Below are 13433 nucleotides of genomic sequence, written 5' to 3'. Positions count from 1 at the left end.
CTGAGCCACCCAGATGCCCTTAATTTTTTAAATTGATGCTGAAGCACTTCCCTATTTGGTTATACAAGGCTGTCAGACATTCTGACATCCAGAAATGGTGACGTAAGTCATGGATTTTCCCTTTCCTGTCAATTTGTCGCACTATGATCTTGTCAAGTGTCAAATTTCCCACACAAATAACTTAATGAGGTTTAGTAATAGAAAAACTACTTGCAGATAGTGCCATAAAACTAGAATATAAAATAAAATAAAAGGTTATATATACTTTCATCCTTTCTGAATCAAAATCATCATAAAACATGGATTTTTGCAGAACTGATCCAAATATAACAACAACAACAAAAAAACCCTGAATTTGTGTGTGTGTGTGTGTGTGTGTGTGCCCTACAGATATGTCTGATAACTTAAATGTTGTACTGTGAGTGAATACACTATATTAGACCAAACTATTAACAAGAGTTTTAAAATACAGTTTTTCTTAAAACTCTGACAGAATATTCATAAAACCATAAATAATAATATAAGGCACTATCTGCAGGAATGTGCAGTCATCTTTTTAAATATACTCAGAGCTTCAGAGTAAACCTGTCATCTCCTGGGGTCAGTTTTACTATGAGACTATTTCATAGGAAAATGCCAACAGTAGCAATTTATTTAAATCAGCATGGATATAATATGGTGACAACAGCACAGATGTTTAGGGTAAATCAGAGGTCCTTTGTGCTTAAAGCAGCTTTCGTGGAGCTGTTACCCAAGACCCACACGAAACCACAGGCCCTTTTCTAACTATGCCCACCCACAGAAGTGGGCATTTATGCTTCTCCGTATTCAGACCACTTTAGGAGGAAAGTTTGAGAAAGAATCAGACTATGAAGGTCCACAGGAGCTCTGTGGAGAGAGCATTCATTATAAATCAGTGCACTCAGAAAGGAAAGGCTTTTCCAAGGAGTTGATGGACTAGCTGGTTTTTACAGAGCATGCAGGGTGGAGCCAAGCTTTGTAAAGTTGGAATGTGTCTCAGAGTTGCTCATAAGGAACTGCCGGTTGAAACACTGAGAATAAACATCCGTAGCCTATTCAAATTCCTCATCAGTGTATGTGGATTGTATTAGGCTTAAATGACGTTGAGACACAAAAAATTGAAAGTTACCCGCCTGTGTAAAACAGATCGGAAAAGGATTTTGTTTTAAAGACACGTACATGGCAAAACTCAGGAACCTGAAGGACTTTTGAAACAACACAACCAGATAGGGAGGAAGAAGTATAATTTCAAAAGAAAAACAAGTACACCTATCATAGCATTCTCCTTTAAACAGTGAGGTCAGAACAGCAGAAGGCAAGCAGAGCGGAAATGAAGAGGAAACAAATAACCTCTGAAACGATCATAATTAACAAAATAATCCTACCATGAGCACTGGGCATTTTTAAGGTTTCAGCTATTAAAGTCTAGCTATGTCCCAGTTATCTGCAATAGGCACATGACTTGCGAGGGGATAATCAATCTAACTGATAATTCCACAGTGTCCTTGTCAGTGAAGGATATGGAGAAGCAATGAGCAAAGCGGATTTTTAGTAGAGAAAAGGCAACATAGGTTGGAATAACTAGATCTAATGAGAACAAAAGTTATTTTCATGTATTCTGTAAAAATATGCACTTCAGGATAAAGTAGTGTGATTTTTTTAAATATGAGTTTTTAGCTTGATTATGAATTTGAAAATTTTACTTAATTGGAGAGGAAAACCTGGGTTTTCATCAGAATTTACTCCCCTTTCTGAGTCTGGTCCATCACCTCAGGGAATCTTCTCTCCACCTTTTTCGTGCCTCCTTAAAAGTAAATCGGCCTCATCTCATCATATATTCCATGTATAAAACCACCTGCATCCCCTTTACCTGTGTGAGAGCTGAGTTACATGCATTTTTACTAGACTGGCACTGTCACCATAAGCTGCTTAAAGCATTTTTAACTGAAGTTGTTTTTAAGTTTCAATATATCTGTAGTGCTAGATACTTAAAACAGTTAATTACTGTTTACGACAGTTTCAGATATTCAGGGAACAATCAGAGAATGAAAAGGGATATAATTGCTTTGTAATTTTCTGAATTTTGAAATTAAAATAATAGCAATGGAACAAAGTATGAAAATGCAAGCAAATTCTTTGCTTTTCCTTAAGAAGATCCTTTGACATTCATAACCACTGCCAGACATTCTCTCTCTCTGTCTCATTCTCTCTCTCTCTTTCTCTTTCTGTCTCTCTCTCTGTCTCTCTCTCTCTCACACACACACACACACACACACACACACACACACACACACACAATATTTAGCTGCAGAGACACCTGGGCTTTGGGTTCTAAATTTGAAACTAACTTGCTGTGTGACCTTCAGCAAGACCTAAATAAAACACCTTGCATCTCAGCCTCCTCAAGTGTAAAGAAGCGATAATGATATCTGTCTTGCCAGGTTGCTTTGAGGATTAGAAATAATCTATGCCAAGCAAGTGCCTGGAATATAGAAGGTGATCAATAAAGGTCAGATATTATGTTAGCTGTTATTCAAATAGTCGGACGATATGAGGAAAGTCAAAGTAGGAGAAAATCTAAACAAACATTTTCGGAGTATAAAATAGGAAATGCAAACATCTTGTTAATAAAGTTATGATTAAGAGACGCAAGGGGAAACATGCTGGAAAAGAGGTGAAAGAAGAAATACTGGGCATCTGGAAAGTCTTAAAATAGCATCACATGGAAGGAATGCAGTTCTAAAGACAGGCAACCTGCCTAGATGGAGGTGTACCCATGCCACCACCTGTAAAATACATACAGGGAAAGCTGACGTAGTGTAAGTTGCATTGTTAGTAATACAAGCATTCTGAACAGCAAGTATTGAAACAGCATCCAGGTAATTTTATTTGATAGTTTACTTCTGTTAGTATAATTTCTTGGGAGAGAACAACCAGAAGTAACTAGCACCTTTATCTACCAGGACAGGGCATGTTTACCCATGTTCTGTATGTTACAGAAAACTCTTTTCATGTCTTCTGTCGCAATTGCCCATTTCTGTGAATGATTTATCTCACCAGTTTTGCATGCAGAAGTTTGAATGGCAAAGGCATGTGTACTACAATAAAGAAAATAAGTGGCCTAGTTGAACTTAGAGAACCAGAAAGATCTCACAAAAGACACTTTCAGCAGTGGCCCTGAATAATTGATCAGTTTGCTCACCTACTTTTGCAAAGCATGAAGAAACCATTTGCGCAAATGAATTGAGCACCTAATCTGAGATTTGTTCTTCAGTGGGATATGTGTGGGGAAACTTGATAAGTGTAGGTCATGGGAACTGCTTTTTTATTGTTTAATATATAAAATACAGTTGAAAAATAAAGTTCTTTACAAAGGAAACAGTTGAATAATATGAGGAAAATAATGTTTAAGATATAAAGTGATGACTTCAGGAAATAGCGAAAACTAGCTTCTGGGGCCACCGTGAAAAAAATCACTGGAGATTACAGACATTTTATTTTTGTGGGAGTTTTGCAAGTAAAATATCTCCATAGTTCATATTACTTTAGTTTTCAAACATATATCAAAATCTGTCTATGCCTATCCCTAAAGGTTTGCTGTGCATGTCTAAAGTCAGTTATTCAGTCATTCAGACTATATTTATCAAGCACTGTCATGTATTATATTAGACAAACAGAGGTCTTCTCTTCAGAGAACTTACATTCTAGCTGAGATAGAATTATTGTAAATATAAATGTGTTATATTATATATATGTAATATAAAATTGCTGTAAGCACATACATGAATAGAATCACTTCAGGTACTGAAATACAAAGAAGAAAATATAACCAGAAGCTATCGCAGAAAGACAGGAGTGGGAGGAAGTGCTTTGGCTCTGGTCAGCAGGGAAGGCCTCTTGCAGGGGGTGATATTTCAGTAGAGACTTGAGTGATGACAAGTGCTAAAACAATAAACTGGATGAGTTGCAGGAGCCAGACAGCAAGCATATTCAAAAATAAATTGTGTTGGGATTATATAGGGGTCTTTAGGTCTGGTAGGGCAATCTAAATTATCAAGTTTGCCTGAAGAAACACCAAGCTATTTCCCTATTAAATAAGTCATACGTCCCAGAAATCCAGTCACCAAACTGTGAATCTGTCCTAAGAAGGGGCAACCATCTTAGGTGCTAGAGTTCTGAGAGTGGGCCGGGAAGTCGGCTCTTAGGAAGGATATCTATCATAAACCAACCCATTAGCAACAGTAACTTCTTTCTTTTGCTTCAAATGACGAACTAATCTAGAAGAAGAAAAAAAAAAAAAGGCCAACACGGGATCACGTAATAATCACTCTCTTTTATGGAGAACAATTTAATCATCTTAAATATATTACTCCTTTAATACTCTCAATAACCATGTGAGGTACATACCATCAATCATTATTTTCTGGGTAAGGAACTGAGGCCCAGAGAATTTAGGAAAATTCCATAAAACAGAGGCAGTCTCCCTCCTGAGCTCACACTCTTATCAACTGGGCTATGTTACCTCTCTAAAATAAATAAGGAAAGTTTATGGGACATATTAGTTTACACTAGAATAATTGGTGAAATTTTTATTAGATTGGTAAAAAAGAAATAAGAGCATTCCACAGAAAGATATTGTTCAAATAAACTTTGAAGAATCAGGTGCAGACATGAGTATATCTATAATAGTGAATACAGTATAACTGAAACATCAGGTTGGTTTTGGCAATTTTTTTTTTGTCTTTTTAATTGAAGTATAGTGGCACAATGTTACATTAATTTCAGGTATACAACATAGTGAGTCCACAAGTCTATACATTATGCTAAGCTCACCACAAGGGTAGTACTATCATCATACACTATGATAATACCATTGACTATTCCCTATGCTGTATCCTTTATTCCTGTGACTTAGTCATTCCATGACTGCAAGCCTGTACTTCCGACTCCCTTTCACACATTTTTCCCACTATGCCAGCCCTCTCCCCTCTGGCAATCATCGGTTCATTCTCTGTATTTATGGGTCTGTTTCTGCTTTTTTGTTTGTTCATTTTATTTTTTCGATTCCACATATAAGCAAAATCACATGGTATTTGTCTTCCTCTGACTTACTTCACTCAGCATAATACCTCTAGGTCTACCCATGTTGGCACAAATGCCAAGATCTCATTCTTTCTTGTGGCTCAGTAATATTCCATTGTACATATATGCCACATACTCTCTATGCATTCGTCTATCGATGGACACTTGGGTTGCTTCCATATCTTGACTACTGTGAATAATGCTGCAATAAACATAGAGGTGCATAGATCTTTTCAAATTAGTGTTTGTGTTTTCTTTGGGTAAATACCCAGTGGTGGAGTTAGTGGATCATGCGGTATTTCTATTCTTCCTTTTTTGAGGACCCTCTATACTGTTTTCCACAGTGGCTGTACCAATTTACATTCCCACATTCCTGCCAACAGCGCCCGAGGGATCTTTTTTCTCCACATCCTCACCAATATTTCTTATTTCTTGTCTTTGATTCTAGCCATTCTCACAGGTGTAAGTTGGTATCTCATTGTGCCTTGATTTGCGTTTCCCTGATGATGAGTGATGTTGAGCACTTTTCATGTGTCTGTTGGCCATCTGTATGTCTTCTTTGGAAAAATGTCTGTTCAAGCCCTCTGCCCAATTTTTAATCAGATTGTTTTTTGGGTTTGTTTGTTTGTTTGTTTGTTTTGGTGTTGAGTTGTATAAGTTCTTTACATGTTTTGAATATAAACCCATTACCATATATGTCATTTGCATATATCTTCTCCCATTCAGTAGGTTGCCTTTTCATTTTGTTGATGGTTTCCTTTGCTGTGCAAAGAAAGGCTTTTTATTTTGGTGTAGTCCTATTAATTTACTTTTGCTTTTGTTTCCCTTGCCTGAGAGGATATATCTAGAAAAATGTTGCTAAGGCCAAAGAGATTACTGCCTGTTTTCTTCTAGGAATATCATGGTTTCAGGGCTCACATTAGGTTCTTGATCCATTTTGAGTTTATTTTTGTGTATGGTGTTGGCAATCGTTTGTTCAGAACGGTGCTACTCAAAGTGCGGTCCGTGGATGGGTTTGAATTGTTTGTTGCTGATTTATCATGAGAGAGGAAGCTTGTGCCAACATGTAAACCAGCTATATCACTGAGCATGCTGGCTGCTTCCCCTGGAATTTTGGGGTTTTTTTTTCTTATAGCACGATGTTCTTATTGAAGTAAGCAGTTCAATAATTCACATTCTGACACAAGTCCCTTACCTTCTCATAGACAAATGCTTTGAAACACATTGAGTTAGAGTACCAGCAATGTTGCTGTAATGATGACATTCCAAACAGTAAATTGGCTAAATAAAATACATACATATTTCTCACTCATACAACTGTCTAAAAATGGGCAGGCCATTTAAGAGAGTTAGACAGCTTGGTTCCACATGGTCATTCAGGGCCCCAGCTGTTCAACAACTCTGAGTCCAAGGCACATCCTGTAATTGGGACCATTTTGCAACTGGCAGTCAGTAGGAAAGGGGAAATCCAAGGAGAGTGGTTTTATCCTTAAGAAGATATTTAACATCATTTTGGCTTTCTTTCCTTTGGACTGAAATGATTCATATGAAGAAAGTTTGATTCAAAAGAGACTGTGAAATACAGTCTCTAGCAGGAAACTTACAGGCTACACAAAATAGGGAATGTTCTCTAACTGAAGGAAGAGAAGGAGACTAGATAGTTTACCCTTCTCTGCCTCAGTGAAAAATATGGTTAGAGAGTTAAACTGAAGCTAGACTATTGAGCATTTGAGATTGAATACTAAATAAAATGATGGCAGAAAATAAAGACACTGGCAAAAATAAAATAAAATTTCAGTTATTATGCAAAATAAATTAAAAATGTGAAGTTTATTGGCTTGTAATTAACTCCTTTTATCACAATTTCTACAGATGAATTCATAGAGAAACCCAAGATGTATAGCTTAACATTTTCCAAGGCAAATTCTCACATAGTGCAGTTGTCTTTATATATTATTGGTCTTTTTATATTGCACTCCACTCTTGTTCCAATGGAAGCTGGGGATGGAAAATGCATTAGGATCAAGTCTGAGATAAGAAATTTGGTCCCAAATGATTTATTAAAGAGATGCTCTCAAGAAAAACCTATAAGGGAAAAAGTAAAACAGGAAAGAGAAGAGGAAACAGCTTATATGAATAGAAAAGGCAAATCCATATTCCGAATATGTGTGAGCAGGGGTCAGAATGGTCAGTGCCCTTTTCAAAATGGAAATGTCCAATAAAATCAATTTTCTACTAAGTGGCAGATAGTGCTATTTCTGGGATTTAGAACTGGTCTCCGTTACTGACAAATCAAATATTCAACCGTGGCTATAACTAGAGCAGACTTAGGAGAAGGAGGCCCATGAATGGCCTCCATCTTGCTATTGTGGCTACTCCATGACTTCAGCAATGGGTTGGCTAAGGACAGAGGTTAGGGGACATGTGGGAATATTGGGAACTGGCTGAATCATTCTGTCCACTTGGTTGTTTAGCACTTCTACATTTAATATCCTCTGGTGTACATTAATGTGTAGTACAAGTTCATCACACTTTTTGATCACTATCATGGGTCCATCCACATGACCTTTTCCCAGAACTTATTAGCCCTAATATTCCCATGCTGCTCCTTTAAGTCCCTTGGCTAATCCATTCACCACTACCTATTCATCTGTTATATTCTTATGTTGCCTTATTAGTCTATCCACAAAAAAGTAGATGACCCCGAACATTGCCCAGAACTCTGTTAATTGGAAGTTTTCCCTTAATTACTGGTTTTTAGGAACCTCTCCAAATGGGGCTGTAGTGCAGCAGCGGTCCACCTTAGCCTTCTGCCAACATATGAATCAACCTATCCACAAACCAAGCTTGAGTTTCCCCTTCTTCATCAGCAGATTTTAGGGGGCCTTCCATGAAACTCTAGGAATAAGCTGACATAAAGATATTGGTGGAACAGTGATAGGTGACATAAGGGTCGGGGCCACTCATTTATAAGCTTACTTGTAGCCTTTGGATCAGCTTGAGATCAATCCCAGACATACCACTCTCATCTTACAATGAACTGCTACTGGGTACAACCCAATACTCAGCTTATGATGTCTAATCATGGCCACACAACCACTTTGAAAATTCATGACAAACACTATCTCTTCTAGTAACATACCAGAAGTAGATACCAGTCTGAATGATCTGCTAGAGGTGACACACCCTGCTGCAGAACCTCGGGGGTGTACTTTGTGATTCTCTTCTGGAGCTGGACCAAAACTCTATTTGGTGTCTTTTATACCATAGATGCCATAGTACCATAGGTCTGCCCAGATGTATGAGCCAAGTGGAAGGTCTGGTCTTATCTCTTGCAGGACTCTTTCTTGTTCTGGGTTCCACTCAAAACACAATTTTCTGCAGCATCTTGTCAATGACTCAGAGCAGTATTCCCTAGCACAATAAAATGCTGCTTCCTAAATCCAAAGTGGCCTATCAAGCCCTGTGCTTCTGTCTTAGTAGTAGGAGTCGCAAATAACAAAAACAGACCTTTACTTTGGTGGGAATGTCTCGGCATGCTCCACACCACTGGACCTTGAAAAATCACCAAAGGTGGTAGGCCCCCAAAACTTTGCTGGCTTTTCTTCCACCCTCTAATGCATGTGTCTTCCCAAGGCAGCCAGAATACTTGATACTTGTTACCTAACATGTACAATTAACATCACATCATTGGTATAGTAGACCAAAGTTAAGTTCTGTGGAATGTCAAGATGACCCAGGCCCTTTCAGTCTATATAATGACTCTGAGGACAAGCAGCTTTGAAAATTATTTTTGAGAAAAAATTAAAATATTAGTTTGAGAAAAAATATATTTAAATAATATTTTTCTCTTCCTTTAGTGCTTTTTGTCCTCTTAAAAAAAAAAGCTTCAAAGCAAGAAGGGAGGAGACTAAACAAATTAAATAATGAGAATTCAAATGAACTAGAGGGTTTAATTTGGCATTCTTTAATTGAACTTTGGAAGTTCAACTGTGGTAAGCATTTCTTGATGGATCTCCTATTTTTAATTAGATAAATTTATATTCTGTGCTGGAATGTGATGTTGAGAAGTCTATGATTTTGCAGCACCTGTATTTGGCAAAATGGTCAAAAGTGTCATAATTAAAGGCAACTTATCTAACAAGTTTTATCTAGAAAAATATTCATCAAAGAAAGATACTCTAAATGGAAAATAACTGAAATATTTGGTCTCTAATATTTAGGAATTTCAATATGAAAAAAAGTTAGAATTGGAAATAATAGAAACACATTTCCTTTAACATAATTTACTCTTGCTTACTTTCACTCTATAAAGAAAATATTTCCCCAGTTAAAAATATAGTGATCTATAGAAAAGAGTCCATTGAAAGTACCAACATTTTCAAATTTATTAATCATGAGTGGAACTTTGAAAAAGATTGCAGTCAGTTTTATGGGAAAGTAGAACATAATAGGATCATACTGAAAACAATCATTCTTTAGTAGAACTTTGCTGACGTGATATTAGAAAAAGATGTGGCTAAAGAACAGATTAAAGTACATAAATATGAACCATAAATGATTAGTCATCTTATGTCATTTTTAATATTTGGATAATAAATATAAAATTATAATTATTTCAATGCCTAACATATGGTTTTAGACAGAATTTTATTTATGAAAATGATTTTAATATATTATTTAGATTAACTATAATAAAACCAATTTGTCAGCCAATAAATATTTTTAAAATTGTATTATTTTCATTTAATGGCCCTTTCAATTCTCAAAAGTGTCATGATTTAGGTAATAAATGTGGGTCACTCAAATGAAATGGAAGGAGAATGGAATGGATATTGTTGGGTCTGGCATTTCCTCACTACACCTATACAGCAATTATATAAATACAATTTAAAATATGGTTAAAAGCTCGGAAGGGAGGTACAGGCTAGAAATGTTAATCTACTTCCCATCAGCTTATAGGGTATAGACAAACATTAGGATTTGCTGGATCAGCACAGAACAACACAATGTGAAAAAGAAAGGAAAAGTTGGCCAAGTCTGGAGTTCAAGGATGGCCCTTCCGCCTCTAGGGGAAAAAAAATAGGAACAATTAGGGCAGAGCTCAGATATCTGAGAAAATATGGTCAAACGAGGTTAAGACAAGCGAAGGCTCAGATATACAAACGTGCAATGTAAAACCAGAGACGGAGTGGAATCGCAGCAGTTCGAAGGCAGCCAAGTTTCAGCAGAGGCCGACAGCAAGATCAGCTTGATGCTGAGCTCTAGCCTTGGAGCTAGGAAAAGAAGGAAGGTGCCATTTTATAAGGAAACAGTTTGGAAACCAGAGAACCAGAACCAGAACAGGGTCTAACTCCTAATTCTAGGGTATCGCGCAAGAATTTGATCCCGTCCTTTGAACAATTTTTACATTACACGGCCAGAGATTCATTCCACAGTAAGATTTATCGTTCTTCCTTCCTGCAGAATCCATGTGATGATAAACGGCACAAAGACATTTGGTCCAGAGAGAAAACTTGTGACCACTTGCCAAAATTCCTTGTCATCGGGCCACAAAAAACAGGTAGGAATAGCCAACTGTGCCGTCTGATTTTTTTTATTTTATTTTTTTATTTTTTCCTTTTTGTCATGAAACATGTTGCCATACAGTATAAATGGATTAGGTCTCGTTTTGTGAAATATCTAGACATCTACTCAAGTTCATTATTTGAATTGTTCTTCATTCCTATGGACCATCTTTGTGCTATGATCCGCGAAGGGGCCCTAACGCTGCCTATTAATTAGACTTGAGGACGAAATTTTAACTACAGATTTTAAAGCTGTTCAACAGATGTCAAATTTTTGACAACTTTGTGTTAATGTACCACAGTTGCAGTATCTGATTTTTAATCCTTACTTTTTTGTAGCTTTGCCTAATTATGTCCTAAATTAAGTTTGAAAGCAAGCACTTGGCTTGATTTATACAATTTTACACTGTATATCAGCCTTGAATTGATTTTTTTCAGAGCCATTGCCGTCATTACTTTCAAATATTCTACATGTGTGATTTGTTTTTTAAAAATAATTACTAAGTATAAATATGGTTTGGACTTATTATCTGATACACCTGAGGTTCATCAGGCATTTTTCCCTTAGTATTTTCTCATATGCTGAAGGACAAGTATGTAAGACTGCAGTAAAAGAGAGTGAAAGTATTTCACCAATGAGATGACACTTTCAATTAGAATATTTTATACTTTCTTCAGCATGTGACAGTTTTATACACTTTGCTCATGTCCTGATTAATTAAAGTTTTTATTGAGTTGCTGTATTTTGAATTCACTACTTTGACTAGAAGCATTTTCATCAGTGAGTGCACAAACCATAACACAAAACAAACCGTCACAATAAATAAGCCTGGCCCAGATGAAGATATTTGTAATACAAGCAAGTAGATCATTTTAAAGGTTGTGGGCAAAATTTCCAGACTATTAGATATTGGTTGTTGAAATCTTTTCTTCCTCCAGGAATATAAATTGTATCACAACAGTAAGTTACACGTGGGCAGGGAGGGGAAAAAAATCAGCACATATTTTCGGATATATCACTTGTGTTGTTGTTGTTTAAAATGTGCATTAATTTCTACCAACTCCCTTATAGCAGGGCTAGCTCTGGAAAGACTACTAAAGAAATAAAACATTCTTGTGTTGTAAAATTATGCTAAGAATTTAATTTAAAGATACATCTTTTATCATTTGTCATTGAATATTATTACTTCTTAGTTCTGCTAGAAAACTACAGGTTAGTAAGTATAAATTTAGTTTTCCTCCTTGTTGTTTGTATTTATAAAGACGATAACTTACACCTTTAGATTTTAATATTTGACCTACCAGTATGGAAATAACTAAGCTTTCAGCTGCTTTTGGCATCCCCAAGGCAAACAAACAAACAAGTTAAAATAAAGGAATTGCATGCTAATAATATTTTATATGCTGTGAAAATGCTATTCTAATGTGAAAATGGTTGTGATAATTCTTAAAATCTGTTCAATCATAGAAGTCTAAAGTCTTCTTTTGTTCTCCTCATTGCTTTAGTTGGCAAAATTCCCACTGCTGTCAGAGCTGTAAATTTCCCGGAGGCAGCAAATGCTAAGAATTTGGTCTGCAATGCAAAGTTGTCTTTAAACAACTTAAACATGGCCTACACATCCCTTGCAATAAGCATGAGATATAAACGTAGTCCTCAAAGCCCTTTTTTCTCAATTGTTATGAAGTGTAAATGGAAGGAACTGATGTCCCTCTTCTCTGTTGCTGAATCCTGGAAGGAATTCCTTTCAGCTGGTGGTGGGGCAGTGCATGACGACAGGCAGAGAGCAGGGTGGGTCTGGGCTTTATGGCGCTCAAAGATTAAATCTTAGTCCTGCTAGGATCCTTTGGACAGACAGGCATTTTTGTGATTCCGGATCAAATTTCGGTATTACCAGGTTAGGAGGGGATTTCCAGAAGGGTTAAATTTTGCACAATCTATTTTTTTAAGATTTTATCTATTTATTTGAGAGAGAGAGAGCACAAGTGGGGAGAGCGGCAGAGAGTGAGGGAGAGGGAGAAACAGATGGCCCACTGAGCAGGGAGCCCGATGTGGGGCTCCATCCCAGGATCCCAGATCAGGAACTGAGCCAAAGGCAGATGCTTAACCCACTGAGCCACCCAGGTGCCCCTAGCACAATAATTCTAAAAGCATAACTTTTGGCCTTACCTCTCTCGGAAAATCAGTGTCCCCATTGTCCATATTATTTTCTCATGATTTGATTGGCTTACTCTGGTAAAACTAAAAGCAAAATTAATTGTATATAAAATAGAATGCAGTTTCTCTGAGAGTACTGCCAGGGATGAGGTCTCTTTTACTTCCTCCACAAAATATTTATATCGAATACATTGGATAAAAATGAATGTCAGTAATAGATGAAAACACAGGTTATAACAAAATAAATATACATTTTGGGGCAGTGAGCCCAGGTTTTATGACTGATTATATGAATATCAAGCCACATACCTACTGTCCCCAGTTGAAAAGGCTTTCTCCTTCCTGTCCTTTCTCCCACCTCCTCGAAGTCCCTCCTGCTTCTGGTGGCATGAAGGTTCTGTGGCTCAGAACATAAAGGGTTTGACTTTATGTAACTCAGGGGAGATCTGGGACAATTCTGTGACCATCAGGGTGATTAAACATTTGTACGTGTTACTGAGTGAGATTATAATGTATTTATTTCTCGATATTCAGCAATAGTTCAAAAATATTCCTTTATCTGTACCCTGGATCCATTCAGTCTCAACATCTCAGGGATATTAAACTAT

General features: G+C 36.8%; 1 protein-coding gene across 1 annotated transcript in view; it reads left to right on the top strand.

The window, feature by feature from the left end:
• NDST4 (N-deacetylase and N-sulfotransferase 4) overlaps nt 1-13433 on the top strand; it is a 239291-nt gene that overhangs the window by 205909 nt on the left and 19949 nt on the right. The window contains exon 7 of the mRNA XM_045798645.2: nt 10570-10666. Within this exon, the coding sequence (XP_045654601.1) occupies nt 10570-10666 (97 nt within the window). The remainder of the gene's footprint in view (nt 1-10569; nt 10667-13433) is intronic.

Source organism: Ursus americanus, chromosome 13 (assembly GCF_024610735.1).
Source record: "Ursus americanus isolate L20-20 chromosome 13, mUrsAme1.1.p, whole genome shotgun sequence".
In the NCBI taxonomy this organism is placed as follows: domain Eukaryota; kingdom Metazoa; phylum Chordata; class Mammalia; order Carnivora; family Ursidae; genus Ursus; species Ursus americanus.
This window is presented reverse-complemented; position numbering and strand designations above follow the sequence as displayed.